At 40.3% G+C, this 22,423-nt stretch overlaps 3 protein-coding genes across 3 annotated transcripts; 1 reads left to right on the top strand and 2 right to left on the bottom strand.

Moving 5' to 3' along the window:
* Positions 1–1,320: 1,320 nt before the first annotated feature.
* Rsph1 (Radial spoke head protein 1) lies at positions 1,321–4,166 on the bottom strand. Its single transcript, XM_073082864.1, has 4 exons — positions 4,042–4,166; positions 3,317–3,467; positions 2,600–3,070; positions 1,321–1,618 (listed from the first exon to the last, which is right to left on the bottom strand). Exons 1-4 carry the CDS (start codon positions 4,087–4,089, stop codon positions 1,377–1,379), a joined length of 912 nt encoding a protein of 303 aa, XP_072938965.1. The 5' UTR covers positions 4,090–4,166; the 3' UTR covers positions 1,321–1,376.
* Positions 4,167–4,423: 257 nt separating this feature from the next.
* On the bottom strand, positions 4,424–7,613 carry Ccdc85 (coiled-coil domain-containing protein 85). The gene has a single exon (XM_073082626.1). It carries the CDS (start codon positions 7,243–7,245, stop codon positions 5,995–5,997), a length of 1,251 nt encoding a protein of 416 aa, XP_072938727.1. The 5' UTR covers positions 7,246–7,613; the 3' UTR covers positions 4,424–5,994.
* A 1,948-nt stretch (positions 7,614–9,561) lies between these two features.
* LOC140749585 (pancreatic triacylglycerol lipase) lies at positions 9,562–22,168 on the top strand. The gene is made up of 7 exons (XM_073082693.1): positions 9,562–10,399; positions 11,070–11,245; positions 15,245–15,368; positions 17,148–17,393; positions 17,848–18,030; positions 18,758–18,917; positions 21,313–22,168. The coding sequence occupies exons 1-7, from the start codon at positions 10,348–10,350 to the stop codon at positions 21,533–21,535; spliced, it is 1,164 nt and encodes a 387-aa protein (XP_072938794.1). The 5' UTR covers positions 9,562–10,347; the 3' UTR covers positions 21,536–22,168.
* Positions 22,169–22,423: the final 255 nt, after the last annotated feature.

Here is a 22,423-nt window from a genome sequence, read left to right as displayed (position 1 = left end):
ATAATAACGCAGGCCAAAATAACAGCCAACCTCAAAACCCTCAAACATAATTAAGGTTTGTATAGTCTAATTTTTAATTATTTACCATTTGACACTAATGTTATGATAGGCTTATGATAATTAAGGATCATTTATAATTAAATGATTTATGAATACTTACTTGAAGTTTCTCATTTGTATTTATTACGCAATATGTCATATGACTGCCCAATTTTTATGTATACTCAACATCTTTATAAGTTACAAGGCTGAGATGGACACACTATTAATATTTATGTATACAATATAAACACTTGAAAACAAGTAGGTTACATGTTAATAGAAATAAACATTAAATCAATGACTGTTAAACGGAGAATAGTAGCTTATTTTGTAATGTTACAATAGTGTATGCAGCATTAAAGTAGGCAGTGTACAAAGATTCCAAATATATATATATATATATATATATATATATGTATATATATAATAATACCTTAATATAAAATGCACAATGCATGGCAGCTATTCGTACTGTTTGGTAAGAGTTATTTAAATATACAAGTGCATACAGTAAAAGAGACCCGATTGTTTATTCAATCACCCAAAGAATAAGCAATCCTAATTCTTATTATGATTAAACAATATATACATACATGTAATTGTACATATATGTATATGTAGGTTCACTGATCAACATATTAACACTCAGTATGTGTGTTTGGCTCATCTCAAAAACTAAGTGTTAAGATTTGTCTTAATGCAGTATGTTGAACTATCAGATCAATGTAATGTTATGGTCGAAGTGAAAGAAAAAGTTGATATAATAACTGTTGCTAATGTAAGTACCTTGCAAATCCTAATTCTGATTAATATTGTCTACTGATATCAAAATCTACTTAAGGAATGTGAATATTACGGTTAGCATAGATACTATCATACTGGTTATCTGTTTTACTGACAAACTGATATTTAAAGAAAAATATATATTAAGAATATAGTCTTGTGTTTCATTTTGTAGTAGTTTTTTATATCCAGGATACTTATTGTAACACTCAAATTAAATTTAGTTTGATTCTTGCATATACTATTGCAACTTTGACTTTGATTTAAAAACTGCCATGTATAGTATAGTATTAAGGTCTAACATGTAATTTTCTAAGCTTCTGCTCGTTTGTATGATATCACATTAATCTGTCTAAATTGGTTGTCTGTTTGTCTCAAATAAAACATTTATTTGAAATAGAGGAGGCAACTATCTCGAACTCCTGGTTAAAATAGAAATAGCCATTAACTTGTATACTTGTAGGTAAAAGTTTTAACAAAAAATTAAACACAAAATTAACAATCAAGGATTTATTTAGCAAGAGATTCAATCCTTCTAGACGATAAGAGAATTAATCCTTCTGCTCAGTTTCCTCTAAGAACTGTTGACGATGGAACAACCACGAGTCATTATCGTCACCACCCTCGTATTCTAAAGATACTGAAGGCGGTTCGAAGTGCAGAACCTCTGTCTCGATGCTCTCGTCAGTCAGGGAGGGCAGCGAGTCGTGGACCGGCAGCGGGACTGGCTCGGGCGGCAGGAACTCTGCCATGTAAGCGGTCACGTTGCGAGCACGCCACACTGCTATCTTGCCTATGAAATACACACATTTATATAATGTCAAATAGGAGATCTGTTAATTTGAGTACTACGAGTACTCGTAAATAACACCTCCACCTGCGTAAGTGGTAACAGCCTATTATCATCTATAAACAACCCCAGATAGATATTACTTGAGATCACAGATGCTATCCCTGACAAATAAATTAGAATGCCTAGTATAAGTAATTGTTTTTCCTTCGAACCAGAACATCAGCGCCTAAAATGTTGTTATAAGACGAAAATAGATGTGAGGCCTATGTAGAGTTCTATGACCACTTTTTTGAGTTATTTAGTTTCAAAAGTATATATCTTTATTAATCTTGGAAACAACTACTATTTTTAACGGTCACCTCACGAATAAATGTTGAAAATAAAAAAACCGATCTCGTTCGAAACATTTTAGCAAAAAACCTCTCAACAATACAACACGCAAACGAATCCGAATCACTTAAATTGCATCAAAATTAGCAATGGTTCCTGATGAGAAAATTACCTCACAAAGAACAATGGTGTAATTTTCTTATCCAGAGATGTAAGACAACAAAGACGCGGTGCAATGGTCGTCCTGCTAACTCTCTCAACCATAAAGGAGGCTTTCCTTTGTGTTGAGATGTATCTCTTTACATGTCGCAACAGTAAGCAAAGCTGCTACGTAACAAGTTTATATTGCCAAAGAGATTAAGGTGTTAATAGACTAATTGATATGAGGTAACTAATAAATAAATAAAGTTTTAGCTGATGTAAGTTCGGTAACGGTTTGTTACTTTCAAAATTGAAACTATAGCTAATTATGTCGAACTAAACTTAGTCTTACATAGTTACTTACCTATTTGGCTAAACTTCATTACTAAATTAAATGTAGTCCGGTATTTATCAAACTATAGTGTCGACCTAAGATGTCGGTGTGAAAATTCCCTTTCATAATTTTTCTCAAACGCCCCAAAAGTTTCAACTACAAAAATTAAAATTCACCTGCAGTTTCATCAAATTCAACTTCTTCCTCTTCCAACCTTTCTTCTTTTGGTTCTTTATCCTCCTTCTCCTCTTCACCTTCGCCATATTCTTCGAGAGCCGGATCCTTTATCAGCAAGTAGAACCCATGTTGCATGCAGTTCGTATCGAAGACGAAGCACCCGGGGCCTTTAGGTAATCCTCGGGTCCATGAGCCGTGATACCGAACGCGTGGGTATATTATCTGCCCTGGACCTTCGATGACTCCCTCCACCCATGTGCCCATGAATTTGACTTGGTATTCCGCGAAAAAGTACGTCCCAAGGCCATGTCTCTTTCCTTTGAACCAAGCGCCTTCGTAGATGTCGCCGTTTGGGTAGTAATAAGCGCCGAACCCCTGCTTCAGGTCGTGTCGCCAGTCTCCCTCGTACCGCGATCCGTCTGGGTACAGCATCTGACCAGTTCCGTACTTCATTGCCTTGCGCCATTCTCCTAATAAAAAAAATAATCGGTGTTTTTGACATCAGATGGCAAACAGGAATTGTGTTACGAGTAAATAATTCATTTCCATGAACTCAATAGCAATAAATCTAAAGATTTGTCTTTTTCTAAATCTATAAGGAAATTGTAGAAGATTTTCTTATATGATCTGCCTCTATCATTCTTACGTAATAATAAAACACAACAGTAATAAATGGGCAAATAAAAAGTGAGTAGTAAATTTTACTTAGATTATACCTTCATATCGGGCACCATTCTTGAATACGTACAAGCCTTTCCCATTTCGCATACCGCGGCAATAGCATCCTTGATAAAAGTCTCCATTTGGCAGGACTGCCCAGCCTTCGCCATGACGATCGCCTTCTGGGTTCCGACCGCCTACGTAAATCTGTAGGTTAAAGTTGTGGTTGCTATATTGCTTTTAACATTTATCAGGCGCAAGTGATAAAATAATAATTCGAACGATTGAAATAATTAATTCATAAAATATAAATTCTTTGACTTTTAAATAACGTTTTAACATTTTATTTGTAATCTTTGCATAATTCAAAGATAAAATAATTTTAAGATAAGCCAATGGTGCTTTTGATTTAGGTAAAAGTCGGGGAAATTTAGCAAAGCGGATTTACTTTTCAAAGCGTTCCATCGTACTCTTCAGGAAAACCAATGCATTTGTGAATGATTACAAGGAGGAATTCTGTTCTGTAGAATATCAGTGCCAAATACCACGGACGGCACATCACGCGTACTGCATACTCGTTTGCTTATTTAAATAAAAAAAAAAACCTATGCGTACGAAGAATTTGTCTCTCTTACGTAGTAAATTTAATTTACTTTACCAGAAATAATCAAATTCATAAGTAATTTAATCCGTAAACCACTTTGCAACCTTTCCTTACCTATTGGCTTTCGGCATAAAATGGTTAATTTTCAATAATAATTTAACAATAATAATTTCTTACACCAATGGTATCTACATCCTCGGGGCCTTCGCCCTTTTCTTCAGCCATATTTCGAGGTAACGATCTATTTAACTGTGACAATATTTCAATATTTTGATTTTTGAAACGTGTTCTGTTGTTTTTGATTACTTCATTTGATGATCATTATACAAATAGTTATCAAAGAGTATTTTATATTTTTATACTTACCTCATAGTGAATACCTACTTCAATTTTTTTGATAATATCCCAAAAAACGATTAGATATATAATAATGGACAAAGTTCCTAATATATCATAGCACATATCATAGTATGTCTTACACTTACATTATAATAATAAAATTAATACAAACGAATCGTACTTTAAAATAATGTAAAATGTCGATAATAAAACAAATATGAAAACAGTAATAATTTATTTCGTTCAATTATTTGTACCTAATAATAAATTAATAACATTAGCGCAGGGTAGCGGGTTGCGAGCTGGATATCAATGATATAAAAATCATTTTATATTAAAGTATACCTACGTAGTATTATGCACAATAAATTACACTTTGAGTTGGAGTGTATATAAGGGGGATAGGTTAGGAGCTGCAGACCCCTTAGCCGAGGCAAGAAAAAACATTTTAATAGCATTGTTTTTTTCCTTTATCAAGATATTCTTTCAAGAATTTCTGACCATAAAATAAAAACGGTCACTCATAGCCCTATTATTAAAAGTTCTATGCCGTTAAATATATAACATATATAACACACACAAAGACGACCACATAAAACATTTAATCAGAACAGAAATAGGTATATTTAAATATTAATAATTAAGTATCTTGATTATTATGCCTGATTCGCACTATGCAGAAGTGGAAATAAAGGTAGATGTCACATATTTTTTATTAAACACCAATTGATCAAACAGAAGTGAAAATGTAAGATTTTAGATAAGTGTAAAGTTATTAAAATAAAATAATGCTTACTAAAATAATATGTTACCACATCGAATTTGGCAATACGGCAAACATGAATTTGTCCTAATAACTGTGTAACTGTGTGTAACAGTGAATATTTAGTTTTAAAAATCTACCTTCTGAAAGTATCGAGGTCTTAGTAGATAAATAACTGATTGTAAAACTAAATTATTATATCGTAATTTATTAAATATTTTTTCATTTCATGTTATAATGTATATTGTTTGCTGACTAGATTTAAACGCAAAAAATGGCTAAGCAGGCAGACATCACTATTTTTATCAAAATTAATGATCAATAATTTGAAATATAATTTTAATTAATTCACCAATTACGTAATAATTTAACTTAGTTTATTAACTTTAATGTTAATTACAAATATACTTAAATACCGCTTTCATTTTCTCTCTCATATTGTAAGATAAAAAGTATATAAAATATTATATTTTTATTATGCACGAATTATTAGTAACACTGAATTCCAGCTCTTGCAGAGACCGATCGATCACAGACATTTTATTAAATAATGTTTTAGCCTCATTAACTACAACAGTTAAATCTAATTCTTTACATAAATGCTTAAAAATATGTTATAAATAGTTTAATTTAACCTGTATTAAATTAATGTCGATCTAAAACTATATGCCTAAAGTCTTAACGTCTAGTTTTGTACTTTTCGGTTCCATTTTTGTTATTAAGGTTGGGCAACATAGTTGGCATTGTGTCTGTTTGACTGTGGCAAGCTAAATCACTTACATTCAACTCACACTATTAGTCCTTACAACTACACTTGAGTTTCATTGATAAACAAGGTCAGTACCTTAAACATATTCTTTAGGTCACAACACAACTCGACGGTCTCTGTGACCTCAATAGAGTCAAATTCCAATCACTGTTTAGCATTCTAAACAACTTTTCACTCACTTCCCATAGATTTTACGCACAACATTAAACACCTGACTACAACGTCGTTTTTAAATACAAGTCGGTGTTCTCTGACCCACTTAACGAGGCGGAGCTTGAGGTGGAACGTCTTCTAATTTTCCCCACACTACATTACACATTTCTCTCACTAAAGCTTGTTCCCCCGAGTCCAGATCAGGAGCTGGCCTTCTTCGTTCCCTCTCTACTCGTTCTCTCACTTCCAACACTTGCAGAGCACGGACTACCGCCTCTGGCCTCTCATTTATACCTCCACCCACGCCCTTTTCAGCCTCTAACCGACGCACTTTCTGTTCTAAATCGCGAACATACTGAACAGTTCTTTCTGCGAGTTGCGGATGGGTTATTGGCACAGACGATGTAGGTGGTCGAGGATTCTCCTCAGCGTTTGTCCCGCTGCTACTGCCGTCTCCATCATCCCTTTCCCTCCCCGCCGCTCGGCCACAGTTTACACATGTGCTTCTTTCCCGTTCCTCGTCCAGGTACAAGCACAATTCTTTTAACTCCAAGTTATCACGTATTAATTCCTGTTGCTTATCGTCCAACTCCCGAAGTTTGTTTTGATACGCCGATACTTCTTGTCGCATGACAGACGCCGTGTATCGGCCGAATCTTTGCCATTCCCGGGCAAGTTTACGCCCCTTCTGACGATCATCATCTAAAAAACAGCACAAATCACGAAGTTCTTGATTGTCCTCGCTAAGACGACGATTGGCTTCTTTCAATGCTTTTATTTCGTCTAAAAGTGTTTGAATTTGTCGCCGCTGGTCGTTCGACTGTCTGGGACCCTCAGCATCAATACGTTTTGTAAACTTGAGCATATCTGCAGATCTTCGATGTATTTGTTCCTCTTCTAGATTGCGTTGCACCCGCTGGGTGTCGTCGGCACTTCTCGCTCGAGTTGTTTCCACGGGTTCATGCACAATTGCTTTTGTAATTATCTCACCACTAGGACGCAGGACGCGTAGAGCCGCTGGGGGTACTGGATATCCCGCGGGATAACCTTGCGGGTATTTCACTGGAGGATAATGGCCACTTGGGTAAGGGCCCGAAATTGGACCATGTACTCCTAGTGGATACTGGAATTTATTTGGATCGACAGGTTTTCCGACGTACGGAGGTTTAAACTCCTTAGCGGTCGCGTCAATAGTGGCTAGCTTAGAGCCCGCTGCGGCCGGAGGTGGCGGATGATAACGCGGAGGAAAGTTGACCGGTTCCGGGCCTTGTTTACCTACTTGTTTATGTTTATTGAACTGGCCTGCGTTCTGGCTGATTGACATTGTAAGAACTCTGCCTGATTCACGAACGGTCATCAGCTCAGTCGATGCTCCACTTCGCGTAATTTATTACACTCATTTCCAAATCGAGAGAATTGCGTTCATGCGAGTGCTGAAGCAACATAGGTTCAACGAATGGTCCTTGAATGAACAGAGGAGGGGAACGACGCCGGCTGTGTGGGCTGTGGACCGTGGCATTCGCGCAATTAATTCGATCGTGGCTCGATGTTTGAGTGACCTTCCGGCGGCGTTGTGGTCGTGTGATCCCTTTGATGATTAGTCGGCGTTGTTTGTGGAATTTGAGGTTGGATGGATGTTGTTTTCACTTAAACAGGTTATGTATAGGCCTCGTTATGGCAAGAAAACGCGGGCGCGCGCGGGGCGCGTGTCTCTGACTGGCTGCTCGCGGTACCTGCGCGGGCGCGGAGGCTTCGCGGCGTTCCACTCTACCTCGCTCTCTCTAACCTGTGTCGTCAAAGCAAACACACACAGGCCCAATTCACAATCATTCACATCTCGTGTCACTACAACAGATAAGCCTATGCGTAAGGTTATGATTTCGCTCATTCTTTTCTAGCTCTATCAAGCGTTGAATTAAGTTAATTCATAGAATATACTGTGACCTCTATAATATAGTTTAGTATTATAGAAAAAAACATCGACATTACTATTCTCTCATTACTAGACTCTGAGGTCTACTGTACGTTTATAAAATTTGGTCATTAAGTGTAACAGCATAATATTCATATTATTTAAAATACAGGAGAAGATTTCTGATATACCTATTTACTTCTGATATGTTAATTACTAAAGCATTTAAAGGCTTAATGATCGTTAAATTACAACATCTTATTTATACAATATTCAAGAAATAGTTAACTTTAACACCCTTATTTCAAGAAGGTACTTTTGTTTGTAGTTAGTAGGTGCAGTTACGAAATTTTAAATGAACAAATAACTTGAAATAATATGTTTATCTTTGCCTAATATTTAGCATATTACTTTTAATTTATAATGCGGGTTTTGAAATATGTGTGGACCTACGAAACACTTTTAGATATATTTAGTAAAACATATTTTCATTCATATTTATAGTAAACATTAAAGGTATGTCGGTCTAATGTTTATTCGGGTGAAACATGCATTTAACAAAAAAAAATATCTACGTAAAAAATATTTTAAGACATGCGTCTCTACATAACATATCAATACACGTAAAAATCTGTATATAAAGTATTTCGGTTATTGAAACGCAATATTTAAGTACATAACTACTCTAGTTAAAGGCAAACATTGGGGGTAGCAGTGGTACTTTACAGTTCAACTACATAGAGTTACCATCTTTAGGTAACTTTAGATTTTTTTAATATCCCTATTATATTCTAAGTAGCTAATAATCAGTCTGATAGTAAGAAACCAGTGCCTACGAGCTTAAGCCCCACAGATTCTGAATGTCTCTCTTACCACACTCTTTAAACCAGAACACAGCGGCGCTTAGATACACTGTTATTATAATGCAGAAATAGATGGTCACACCATAAACGGCTCTACCACTTTATAACTACTAATTCTATAACTATTTACGAAATTAAATATTAGTGTATATTTTGCATTATAATTATTACGTTTTGATGCAAACGAGATCAGCTTATTGACGACTGGTAGCTTTGATGCGACTTTCACTAAAAACAAGTTTATGCGTATCATAATACTTACATAATTAAACTGTGCACAAGCGAAATGATCTGCACCAAAAACGTATCTGATATCGACGAACTTTTTTATCTTACCGTAGCCCAAAGGTCGGCAACCTGCTGTAGCAGCAGCCGACAACACTCGTGTCCTGTGTTGTGTGCTGTCCGCTGCTTTACTCCATCGATACCAAGGGTAAAGGACAAATATAACAGGAGTTACTTATACTACAGAAATAAAAATAAAACAAAAGCAAAAACATCGTAACAACTGCGCTACATAGTTTCAGTACATACTCTTCAGAAAAGAGCTCTCCCTCCTAGTCTTAGCGATGCTTAGTACTTTATCCAGGACCCGATTTGGAGGTGTGGAAGCCCTACAACAACGAAATTTTGGGGCCCCCTAATTATTTTCCAAATTAAAAAGGAACATTTTTCCCTTAAGTCTTTCAAGAATTTTCTGCCAAATAAAATTATTAATTCCATACAGTTAAAAAAAAACAACACTGTTTGAAAAAAATATATATAACCTGATTTTGTTTTTCGTTTCTTTTTGAGGCCCCTCTCATGTGGAGGGCCGGGATAGTCTCTTTTAAATCCGGCCCTGACTTAAACATACCCACTTAACAATAATTACTTACTTTTCGGTTGATCAATAGGCATTTTAAGTAGGTAATATTTGTATTTTACTGTAATTGCGTAAACGAATATAACTCTATGCGATAATTTCACACAATGACAACACCGCGTAGAAACAACGTTATACCTCGTTCACACAGTGGTCGAACTAGATCGATAGTCGATTGGAGTTAAAGTGGCTTTGTAAAATGAAAGTGTACTTGGTTGTTTAAATACCTAGGTACTTATAATATAACTGATCAGTCATAATCAAAAAACAAGCGCTAATACTGAACTTGGTAAAATTCGCTGTAGCCTAGTTCTGCCTTATAGCGGGAGTGTTAAGCGCTGCTGTGTTCTGGGTTGAAGAGTGTGGTAAGGGAGACTTTTCCGAGGCATTCCAGCTTAGTCCTCAAAGGTAGCGGCGCATCTGTTGCCGACCTCGGGTAGGAATCTTATCTTTTCTGGGGTTGATTACAGATGGGCAGCAATAGCCACTTACCATCAGGCGGACTACATGCTCATTTACTACTTCTATATTATAAAAAAGCAAATTCGTCCTAACCCATAGTAAAAATATCAAGTGGCTATCTATTACGGTTCAGGAGATAGAGCCCTGTGAGAGACGGACAGAGGGACGGACAACGGAGGTTTAGTAATGGGGTTCCGTTTATACCATTTGGGCACGGAACCCTAAAAAGCGAATTCACCGTTTTAGCCCAATGTGTGACCATAGCACAAAGTGCAATCGTCCCCGACTCCTGCGCACGCGCACGCTAATACCACTAATACTGGCAGTACGTATCGTGGTGGGCCGCTGTCCGCTAGGATGGCGCGTGTGTCGGTCCTCGCGGTTGTCGCAATCGCGGCCCTGTTCAATGGTAGGACTTTGATTTGTAAATCGTGAAAGTTGAGAATTAATGCGAAAATTAAAAAAAAATCTTTTTGAATTAAATATTTCTAAACTGAATTAAAAAACGTCTAATGGATTATTTACTTACCTTTAATATGTGGTATTTTTTGACAAAGCATAATACAGTGATAACTACAGTTTATTTGAGTAATTGTAATTTGGTCATGTCTTAATCTTTGGTAACAATTAAGATACTTAATTGCTTGTAAATAGACTTTGTACTTGATTGTATTTATTTTGCCAGGAATAGGAGTCCACTATGCTTTAAAAATCGTTACGATTAAATTAAAATAATACTTTTGTGGTAATAAATTTTATCTTTAACTAACGAATAAATAAATAAAAAAGATCTACAAATTCGAACCTGTCCTGATAAACAAATTTTGAATTGAATTAATTTTATAAAATATTTCAAGTGTTTGAGGTCTACCGTTCTGAAATTGGAAATTGGCCTTTAATTATGAGAGGAATCCCGTGCCCCGTGTAATAATGAGTGGACGACGACGACGACAATTTTATTTTTTTCAAAGTTTTGTGCGTTCTATAAATTTAACGCTTATCATCTTCAACGGTGAAAAAAATCCTCACGCCTGTCTTCAACGAATTAAAGTGTTCAAATTGGAATTATTATATTTCAGGAGTTCCAACAGTGTCTGCTCAACGAAAGCCTATAAAGGAGGCTTTACTCCTGCATAGTGACATGTTCAGCAACGCTACCCTGGACGACTGTGTCTGGAAGCGGGAGAGAGAGCCGTGTCCAGATGAAAACGTCACTCTGCATCTCTACACCGAAGCAGAGCCTGTGAAGAAAGTCGTAAGTAGCGCTTCCATCTCTTACATTATTTGAACAATGTATGTAGCTATATGGTAGAGCGGTTATACCGGGCTGCTAAGCGGACGGAAAATTCTAAATGGTAAATACAAAAAAACTTCTGGTCTGTGTTTTTTTATAATATTTATGTAGCAAACGAGCATTCCGTCCACTTGATGGCAAGTGTCTACTGATGCTCATAGACATCTGGAATCTTTGCTAGATAAGATTAGGACTCTAAGAACCTAAGGTCGTTAATCTAACGCTATGTAAAAAAGCGTACTATAAAGTAAGTGATTATTTGACTGACAAAACGGTGTGGTCTGAATTAGCTCCAGCTCCACATGTACCATTACGTTAAGTTAACATTGTCAAAAACATTTTTTTTTTTAGGGTGTGTTATGGAGTTTCTTTCGCCGCTTCTTCTCCATAACGAAACACCTTGTGAAGTGGTGGTAGTTGCTTTGACATTCAAAAAGTGATCTGTAAAGAACCCATTTTGAATAAAAAAAAATTGATTTGATTTGATTTGATTTGAATCGCAGTATGAACTATTGTAAGAGTAGGTAGGTACATAAACATTTTTACTCTGAACGGGAATCATAATCATTATTTAAATGTCAATGGTGAAAACCGCTGGGCAGCTCGAGTAAGGTGGTAAATATAATATGAACAATTACCATTAAATACCAAATTAATACAATAATTTACCGCCTTTTGAATTTACCTATATCTCGGGGGAACGTAGACAAGCTAACCGTGTTTCGGGGTAGTGACTGATTGTAATCAAACTTTATTAATTTAACTTTGAGTAAGATTTTAAGTACACAAATTAGTTCGATAAGTTGTCTTATAGGGCGAAGTACAAGATAAATTGTTTCTTAATTAGTTGGTATAATAATCTGATTGATCAAAAATTGTAATCCGAAATAACAGCTTTTGTTTTGTTTATCTTAGAAAGAGCGAGGCATGCATAGAAATGATATTTGCATTAAGTATAATATATATTGCGCTAATTTATTTATTATTGTTGTAGTTAAGGTTCCATATAATACTTAGCGAGTAATTACCGACAGGACAGTACTTGACATCCAAAAAATAAAATAGTGTCTTTAAATTATTGCAATCCAAAAGTATTTCAATTGACTACCTCCAAGTAAATTAAAAAAGTACCTATGTGCAAATGAAAAATACTGACAAACACAAAAACGTGTTAAAACAATACCAGCCGCAGCTACTTTCTTAGAAGTCTATTGTTAATCACGCAAATGATTAAATTATTAAAATAATCATACATTGTTCGTAGTATTCCCACGTATACCGATATGTGCAATTAGCTACATAGAGTATGTAGAAAGGACGTTTTGGACACCAAGTTTTGCGTAGTAAGTATGAAAGTAAGTACCAGCAACACATGTCCGTGTTTCGCAGGGCACCTCAAGAAGTGTAGGTTTAAAATGAAAGTGTTTCTCAGTTGTTATCATTGAATAGTTATCAAACTTTCTTGGAAACCTTATGGAAGATAAAAAAAACAGGAATTAGTCACTGTCATGTATCTTCCATCAATCTGCAATGGGAGAGGAGGAACTCTAGGAGTTCAGGCTTTCCTCAGTTGTCTAATAGGCGGCAGTGGTGATATAAAGTGAAGTCTACATACTCATTTACTACTGTAATACTATAAAAAAGGAATACAGCATCTTTAAATGTATATTATATCATTTCATCTCTTATATTTAAATTCGTCAAGCCGTTTGGGCTTTAGTTCGAGCCAAAGAATGGGGCATAGGTAAATACGCTTGAATAACTTACCCTTCGCAGTCGTGTAAAAAATCATAACAATGTGTTGGAATTGTAAATATGTGTACCGCAGCCATATTTCGGTGGCTACTTAACCGAGTGTGCGATGAATAGGTCGCGGACGGAAAACCGCTAAAGGCTTTGTATCCGTTACTCGCTGCCCGAGAATACAAAATAGTTTTGGATCGATTTCTAAATTGTTATCCTCTGTTTCATAGATTCTATGAGCGTCCTATCAAAAAATGTCCCTACATTGCCTTTTGGTATATTTTTGCCGACTTTAAAAAATGAGTTTATACGTATTTGTTGAGTTTGTGTTTGTATTTTATACGTAATTATAATGATGTTGAGGTATCTGTCCAAATCAATTATATTTAGCAAATAAAATAATTAATAAGGAATACCGGGCCGAATAAATACTACAGGACGGAGAATGATAGATACTTCTACGGGACATTGTCAAATGAAAAATTATAACGTATAAAAATAATTGGATTTCGAGTTATACTAATTTCACTTTACTTTCTCAATCCCTTATCTAAATCCTACCTAAGTATACTTACTTAAAAACGTATCATTACTTATTAAAACCTATTTATAAATACGTTGAATACGAAATAAGTACCAAAAAAAATAAAACAGCGTTAGCCCCAAAACCCGGGCAAAAATAAAAAGAATTAAAATCTGTTAAAAAAATAAATTGTAAAAAGAATTAAATAACATTTGAATTTAGAGCACGATAGCTATCGGTGTCACCTTCGCAAAAGAAGGAATGCGTTTAAATTACCGCTAGTTGTCCTCAAGGGGCTACGTTTGGCCACTAACCGACAGGTCAATGCATTATATTTTATTATTAATCTGTAATTTGAGAAATATTATTTACCATTTTAACCCCATGTTTATAATAATTTATAATTCGTACATTCGATTTTTAAATTTATGATTTGAATTATCGCGGTTCGTTATTTAGATAGAGTTTAATATTTTTTAGAAAGACGAATTTAGCAATTTATAACCATAAACAACTTTACTTGAGTTTTCTACTATTTAGATGCAATAAAATAAAATAAAAATATGTATTGAAATAGCACTCTGAAAGCCTCTCCCAGGAGAGACATAGTAAAGTATTACAGGTTAACATATGTGGGTAAATTTAGCAGAAATACTTAGGCATATCATGAAACAACAGTTCCCACAAAATGTCTGCACACATGGAGACTTCAAATCTAACTTAATTAGTTAGTAGGTTACCATATACTAATGTTACCATAAATCCGTTGCAGCAAAGCGCATGAGAAAACATATTCCATTGCACGCCATTATTTCTACTTCTTATGGTATAAACGTGCAATAAGAACAGTATAATATCAAGTAATTAAATTTAATAAAGAAAGAGATCCGTTCGAAGTACACCGAAAAGTCATAAAGATTTTTTTCGGTTACATTTCCTTGCTATTTTTTTCGGTACCTATCCGCGGGTACGGATACTATCTATACACGTAAGGATATCCGGCACCCATACACGTTTTTATTTTGTAGACATGAAGCCATGATACATGCCTGTGCACTTGGAAGTTGTACTACTTCTAAATTAGCCAATTGTAAATGAACTCTCGTAAAAGTAAAACTAAGTGCGGTGCAGCGTAACAAGGCGTTGACACATCCGCCTTGTCAAAAACACTTTCCAGTTTCCTCATTTTTGTCTATGCTCATTGGCATACAAATGGTTTGAAGCTGGCTTAAGGACCATTGGCATAATTAAATGTCAGGATGTTAAATGATCCATAGAGCCATGAAGCGGGGATAGCCTCTTGTCGTACGGCACTGTGACCAATCTATATACCCCAATGAAAAAATTTAATATCATTAGGCACGGTTAAGAGTTGGATTGGAGACCGGTAGTTTTCGTACTTTTGAGGGTACATCAAGCTGTTCTTCCTGGTTTTATGGGCAACACATTAGCAACATGACATCTGATACGGGTGGTCTACTCACTACCTTCCCCACACCAATGTGTAGTGGAGTAGTATGATGGATTATGTACCAAACTTCTTTCCATTACGAAGACAGACCCGTCCCAACCAGAGGAACATAGAGAAGCAATCATGTGCTTTACTACCAAACTCTGTATACCGGATTGAAATAGAAAAAAAACAATTTTCAATAAGTTAACCAAGTAAAATCTCCGTATGTTTTGTTTTTCAGGTGGATCTCTTCAGCGAGGACTGGCTTCGTCAGAGCAGCTGGGAGCCATCTCACGAGACCATACTTCTCATTCATGGTTACGCCGGCGGCGATGATACTCTACCAATCATCGTTCTTCGTGATGGTTAGTATGATATTATGTTATTATCTATTACGTATTCATTTTAATTTGCCTTCTTATAAAAAATTAAGGCTGACCAGTTGCAACGGCAGTTCTAATATCACAAGTATGATATTGATTCGATTGACGTAATAACTCCTTCTCTTAGAAAATTATTCTTTCATTGCTCTTGCTTTCAAATCAAGATAAGCGTTAAAGAGATTATTGTATAGCAATAAAGCTCTTTTTTACATCCAACTGAGCTTTGTATTTTTGCACGACTGTTAAATATTTTAATATCATTGAACGCGAAAAAAATATCCGGTTCGAAGGACCATTGGTAATTTTAACTGCTCGAGACCCTACATGGTTGTATAGGTTTTGAAAAATATTTGGTCTCCCGTCTTACGATAGATAATCAATTATAGTATTTGTACTTACTACAGCGGTGGCACTACGTACCTACCTACCATAAATTTACTTATTCTCAGTAGGTAGGCATTTTTTAACATTCTCTGGTAAGTTCTAGTTATTTACGTAAGAATTACCTAGCTGTTTGTTAAATTTTCACGTGTTGTCAACCGACATGGAATACAAAAGTGCCTTCAGACTCCTACTTTCACCTGGTAATCATTATGTCATTGTCATGCTTACAAAACGTGTTGCACTTTCTTATAATCATGGATTATCTCGACTTTGTTATTATTTATTATTCAACACATATTATAGTGTAAATATACTTTAAGGCTATTACTATGAAGCACTTACGATGGTAAACTACACCAAATACCATTCAATAATAGTAACTAATAAATAGGCAGAATAAACTTTTGTTCAATAAAAAGGGGCAAAAATGTGTTATGCCTCTATAAACACGTATAAGTTAACTTAAGGGCGAAATAAAAAAGAAAATGTACAATTTAAAACTCATGTGCATCTTAATTTTTTTGATTCTTACAAGGAGGAAATATTTGTCATGCAAAGTATGCATGTCTGTGGTCTTTTGCACCGACTTCCAAATCAGGTTTTAAAAACTGCATTACTTAAACATAACTGTAGAATTCCACATTATTTTATAAAAAGAGAAAGCGATCCTGCATACATAAGACGATGGTCGTCTTATGATGCACTTTATTCATTTCCCACAGCTTTCACCGGTAATGCAGTAAATGGCATTGTTATGGTGGTTACTGCTCACTTTGTTCATGAAGGCCAATTTGAAAAGGTGACTTGGTTGGAAAGTTTGTCGTCTATAAGTTTGGACTGTGGCAAACCTGAAGTGGTTCAACTGCAGAGGAACAACCGCCAAACGTATTTTTGCCTTTGCAATATTAAGTACTTTGGGGTTTTGGTTTAAATTATTTAAGGATTGTACGATAAAACATCAGACTATAATACTGCAATCAGGTCATTTTATATTAAGATTTGGCATATTGATATTTACAAACCCCACAGCCAACTTTAAGATAACTCAGTAATCCCACACGTAGTCGATCATAAATATTACTGAGGATTTAATGGAACACGTACACTGGTCCGCAGAATACAGCAGGGCGACGACTGCTGTAAAAGTAGGATGTGGTACCCCATGATAATTAAATCATTGGCAGTACCTACCAAAAATATTTTTGTCTATTTAATGTTTTGCACATGTTTTGCCAAAAATGATGGTTTGGTTAGATGGTCTGAATTTAACTAATTTATTACAGCGATTTCTTATGAACTTAAATTGTAAATATCTAATCGAAACCTTCCAAAATTTCCTAGTATCTACCTAACGCTTAATACTGAACCTTCCATCAGCATATCTGCGTCGCGGCGGCTATAACGTATTCATGCTGGACTGGGGGAGACTGTGCCAGCCGCCGTGCTACGTGGCAGCGGTACACAACCTGCGGCCCGTGGCCCGCTGTGTCGCGGAGGCGCTCGGCTCGCTGCGGCAAGCGGGCCTGCGCCCCGACCGCCTCACCTGCGTGGGGCACTCCCTCGGTGCGCATCTATGCGGCATCATGGCCAACTATCTCACGTTTAGGATGAATAGGATTATTGGTAAATTTATTTTATAAACAGTATCAAAATTATCTCTCTATTTTAAAGTACTAACGTATGTACAAATAGGCAAATAGTTCAACTAATATTGATCTGTACCTAACTATCTTGGTCATCACTGATATGAGTGCATAAACCGCATTGTCCAAAGTCGATCACAGATGCTTTGCTAAAGGGCTAAGTGATCCACTCAAAGGAACGGTATAAATCTAATCAATAAAAATACATTTTATCAGGTATTAATCGTGACCAATTTATCATGTGAATCGTCCATCTAAGTGTAAGTAGAAGGTAGTGTGGTGTCTCTGTCTGCAAAGCCTTAACGAAGTTATCTTTCAAATGGCCCACGAAAATCTCTTAACTCTCGATACAAAAGTACTGTTAGTGTTACCATAAGCTTAAACATTTATTCACATATACTATGGACTTTTTATTTATGATTTATTTTTTCAAGGATTGGACCCAGCCCGTCCACTAATCCGCTCAGCGCCCGCCTTACGCCTGGACCCGGGAGACGCGCGCGCTGTCCACGTGCTGCACACCAACGCGGGCAGATACGGCGAGGCGGCCAGGCTGGGCCATGCTGACTTCTGTCTTAACGGTGGACGCAGTCAGCCTTACTGCGAGGATACCCCGAGTATGTTTGTTACTTCTTGTTTGGTTAATCTTGTTCTGAATGTTTCAATGTAGGGATCTTTTTCCATAACTGAAGAATGATCGAAGCATACCTACTTCATTATGCTAGGTACTCTAGGAAGGTACGAGTGACCGACCTGTGTCGATGTTTTCAAGTCGTCCATGAGGTTTCAGAGGTTTGTTATCAACATAAAATCGAGGGTAAGTTCCTTGCAAAGGGAATTTCCTGTCAGGCTAGGTGGTGATCATACCTTTTTTATTTTTTTCGTTTTCGAGGGCGAAACCTTCAAAAAGTACCCGACGACGTGTGGCCTTCCTCAGCGTTTGGTGGATCTCCGATGGAACACAACCGGAGTCCTCCGAGCGCGATGCTCCGGTCGGGCTTTGCCCTGGGGGAGCAGTTTACGCTCCTCCCGCACACCCGGTGTTTACAGTGGCATGCGATCACACATGCCGCCGTCCTTCCCGGGGTTCTTGTCGGACGGTTCGAGCTTCCACTCTTGCCGCCGGCAACCCCGGAAGCACCCTTTTAGTCGCCTCTTACGACGGGCAGGGGATACCGTAGTCCTATTCTAGTCCCGGAACTACAGGAACAAGGTGGTGGCACAGGGCAGTGTGCCTGCTTACGTCGATGGACATCTGTGTTGCAGCAGTCAAACCAGAAGAGTCTTACCATTGTTAAAATTATTATTTAGTCGCTTCTAACATTATATTGACGTGATTTGCAGATGAAGCGCTATGCAGCCACGTGTGGTCGATCTGCTACCAGGCGGAGAGCCTGTTCCGTCCGCGCGCGGCGGCGCCGTGCGGCCGGCGCTGCTCCGTGCGCGTGCCGCCCGCGCGCGCCGCCGCGCTGCCCGTGCTGCTGGGCCAGCCCGCGCCCATGACGTGAGTACCCCTGCCGCCCCCGGCCTGTAGCGACCGGGCCGCGCTGCCCGTGCTGCTGGGCCAGCCCGCGCCCATGACGTGAGTACCCCTGCCGCCCCCGGCCTGTAGCGACCGGGCCGCGCTGCCCGTGCTGCTGGGCCAGCCCGCGCCCATGACGTGAGTACCCCTGCCGCCCCCGGCCTGTAGCGACCGGGCCGCGCTGCCCGTGCTGCTGGGCCAGCCCGCGCCCATGACGTGAGTACCCCTGCCGCCCCCGGCCTGTAGCGACCGGGCCGTGCTGCCCGTGCTGCTGGGCCAGCCCGCGCCCATGACGTGAGTACCCCTGCCGCCCCCGGCCTGTAGCGACCGGGCCGCGCTGCCCGTGCTGCTGGGCCAGCCCGCGCCCATGACGTGAGTACCCCTGCCGCCCCCGGCCTGTAGCGACCGGGCCGCGCTGCCCGTGCTGCTGGGCCAGCCCGCGCCCATGACGTGAGTACCCCTGCCGCCCCCGGCCTGTAGCGACCGGGCCGCGCTGCCCGTGCTGCTGGGCCAGCCCGCGCCCATGACGTGAGTACCCCTGCCGCCCCCGGCCTGTAGCGACCGGGCCGCGCTGCCCGTGCTGCTGGGCCAGCCCGCGCCCATGACGTGAGTACCCCTGCCGCCCCCGGCCTGTAGCGACCGGGCCGCGCTGCCCGTGCTGCTGGGCCAGCCCGCGCCCATGACGTGAGTACCCCTGCCGCCCCCGGCCTGTAGCGACCGGGCCGCGCTGCCCGTGCTGCTGGGCCAGCCCGCGCCCATGACGTGAGTACCCCTGCCGCCCCCGGCCTGTAGCGACCGGGCCGCGCTGCCCGTGCTGCTGGGCCAGCCCGCGCCCATGACGTGAGTACCCCTGCCGCCCCCGGCCTGTAGCGACCGGGCCGCGCTGCCCGTGCTGCTGGGCCAGCCCGCGCCCATGACGTGAGTACCCCTGCCGCCCCCGGCCTGTAGCGACCGGGCCGCGCTGCCCGTGCTGCTGGGCCAGCCCGCGCCCATGACGTGAGTACCCCTGCCGCCCCCGGCCTGTAGCGACCGGGCCGCGCTGCCCGTGCTGCTGGGCCAGCCCGCGCCCATGACGTGAGTACCCCTGCCGCCCCCGGCCTGTAGCGACCGGGCCGCGCTGCCCGTGCTGCTGGGCCAGCCCGCGCCCATGACGTGAGTACCCCTGCCGCCCCCGGCCTGTAGCGACCGGGCCGCGCTGCCCGTGCTGCTGGGCCAGCCCGCGCCCATGACGTGAGTACCCCTGCCGCCCCCGGCCTGTAGCGACCGGGCCGCGCTGCCCGTGCTGCTGGGCCAGCCCGCGCCCATGACGTGAGTACCCCTGCCGCCCCCGGCCTGTAGCGACCGGGCCGCGCTGCCCGTGCTGCTGGGCCAGCCCGCGCCCATGACGTGAGTACCCCTGCCGCCCCCGGCCTGTAGCGACCGGGCCGCGCTGCCCGTGCTGCTGGGCCAGCCCGCGCCCATGACGTGAGTACCCCTGCCGCCCCCGGCCTGTAGCGACCGGGCCGCGCTGCCCGTGCTGCTGGGCCAGCCCGCGCCCATGACGTGAGTACCCCTGCCGCCCCCGGCCTGTAGCGACCGGGCCGCGCTGCCCGTGCTGCTGGGCCAGCCCGCGCCCATGACGTGAGTACCCCTGCCGCCCCCGGCCTGTAGCGACCGGGCCGCGCTGCCCGTGCTGCTGGGCCAGCCCGCGCCCATGACGTGAGTACCCCTGCCGCCCCCGGCCTGTAGCGACCGGGCCGCGCTGCCCGTGCTGCTGGGCCAGCCCGCGCCCATGACGTGAGTACCCCTGCCGCCCCCGGCCTGTAGCGACCGGGCCGCGCTGCCCGTGCTGCTGGGACAGCCCGCGCCCATGACGTACTGCTGCACAATAGCAAGTAGGAACCAGATGTATGAGGCGCTAGCAGCCACGTGTTATCGATCTGCTACCAGGGGGAGGTGCGGACGCCGGCTTTCGATTGTAAAATTAAGTTTCATCTTAATTTTAATTTTAACCACACAATTCATTTATTCTTATTCAACATCGAATTTGAATGTTCACTACAAATTTCCAGGATTTTTAAACCAAATTTGGTTAAATTTGGTTTAAATACCATACATTTCACAGTTCTGATGCATCTGATGCAAGACAAAAAATGAATTTAAACTGCAATTTTGCAGTTAGATTGCAGTCGAAACGCAAAAAGTGTACGATAAGAGGAAAGCTATGTTTTTTTATTTCAGTACATATTATCAGTGTCCATTTCTTTCGAATAAGCCACTTAATCAGACCTATAAATCATTCTGTGGTGTCATTGTAGGAACGAATACTTCTTTATTTTGTGTTGAAAATAAAAAAAATATGTGTTTATTGACACTTAACTCCAACAAACCATTACAGTGCATCAGGCGCATTCTGCATAGAGGACTTCGCGACTCCCTTCTGCCCGTCAACTACTGGTCTGGCGGACGGTGACCCGCGCTGCTGCCTCGACAGCCAGTACGCGGCCGCCGCCACCGCGCCGCCCCGCACACGGCCTAGACCCAGACCCATAGTACGACTCCGAGCTAGACGACTCAAACCGAATGGCGTTGTTGAGAATACCACCTTGATAGATTTGTAGGTCATTAGCTATTTCTATCTCCTTGTTAAGGTATCTTATGTCCGTTTTCAAAAATTAATCTATCCAATAATTTGTCAACAAAATATGGAAACCATTGGTGAAAATTGCATTAAGAAAAATTTGCATGGCATCACAATTACAACAAAATATTTTGACTGACAGATTTTTTTCTGTCCATTTCAGTAGATGGCATTACGAATTTATAGTCCGCGTAAAACTGCTAGTCCGCTCTGAATATAGAAATGAATCGCGTCGCCATAGCAAATTGTATGGCTAAACTGCTCGCAACAACTTCAGAGCGGACTAGCAGTTTGGCGCGGACTATAACTTCTTAATTACATTTTGATTTCATTAATAAGACGACCACAGCGCCACCTATTGAGTCCAAATGTGGCACCAAACAAACACGTATAGTAAACCACTTTGGTTTATAATTTAAACACACATTAATAACAAACACAGCGCCATCTGTCGGATCCTGGCATTATTATTAATAATATAATAATTATATTAAATTAAATGTAGATAGTTAAATTAAGATTAAAATGTAAGAATGTATAGTACAATAATGTTTAATAATAATTTGAGCCAAAGAATTTAAATGGACATTAAATTATTACCAATTCACTTGTCTATTATTTATTGGAGAAACTGATTATTACTAATTAGACGGAACAAAATGTTTTTGTTCGCATCTGATTTAAGCCTCCAGTAACCCAAAAGTAAAGATGGCAGAACCCATCAGAACCCTTTGACTCCGGAATCACAGCGCTCTATTTCTACCATCGATATACTACTAATAAAGACGTAGTATATCGACGTGCCATCGATATACTACTAATAAAGACGTAGTATATCGATGATTTCTGCCTCATAATAGCAGTGTCA

Source organism: Epargyreus clarus, unplaced genomic scaffold (genome assembly GCF_041222505.1).
Source record: "Epargyreus clarus isolate Ecla_fem2 unplaced genomic scaffold, WU_Ecla_fem_2.2 ptg000018l, whole genome shotgun sequence".
In the NCBI taxonomy this organism is placed as follows: domain Eukaryota; kingdom Metazoa; phylum Arthropoda; class Insecta; order Lepidoptera; family Hesperiidae; genus Epargyreus; species Epargyreus clarus.
The sequence above is the reverse complement of the archived record's forward strand: the minus strand, read 5'-3'. Positions and strand labels throughout refer to the sequence as shown.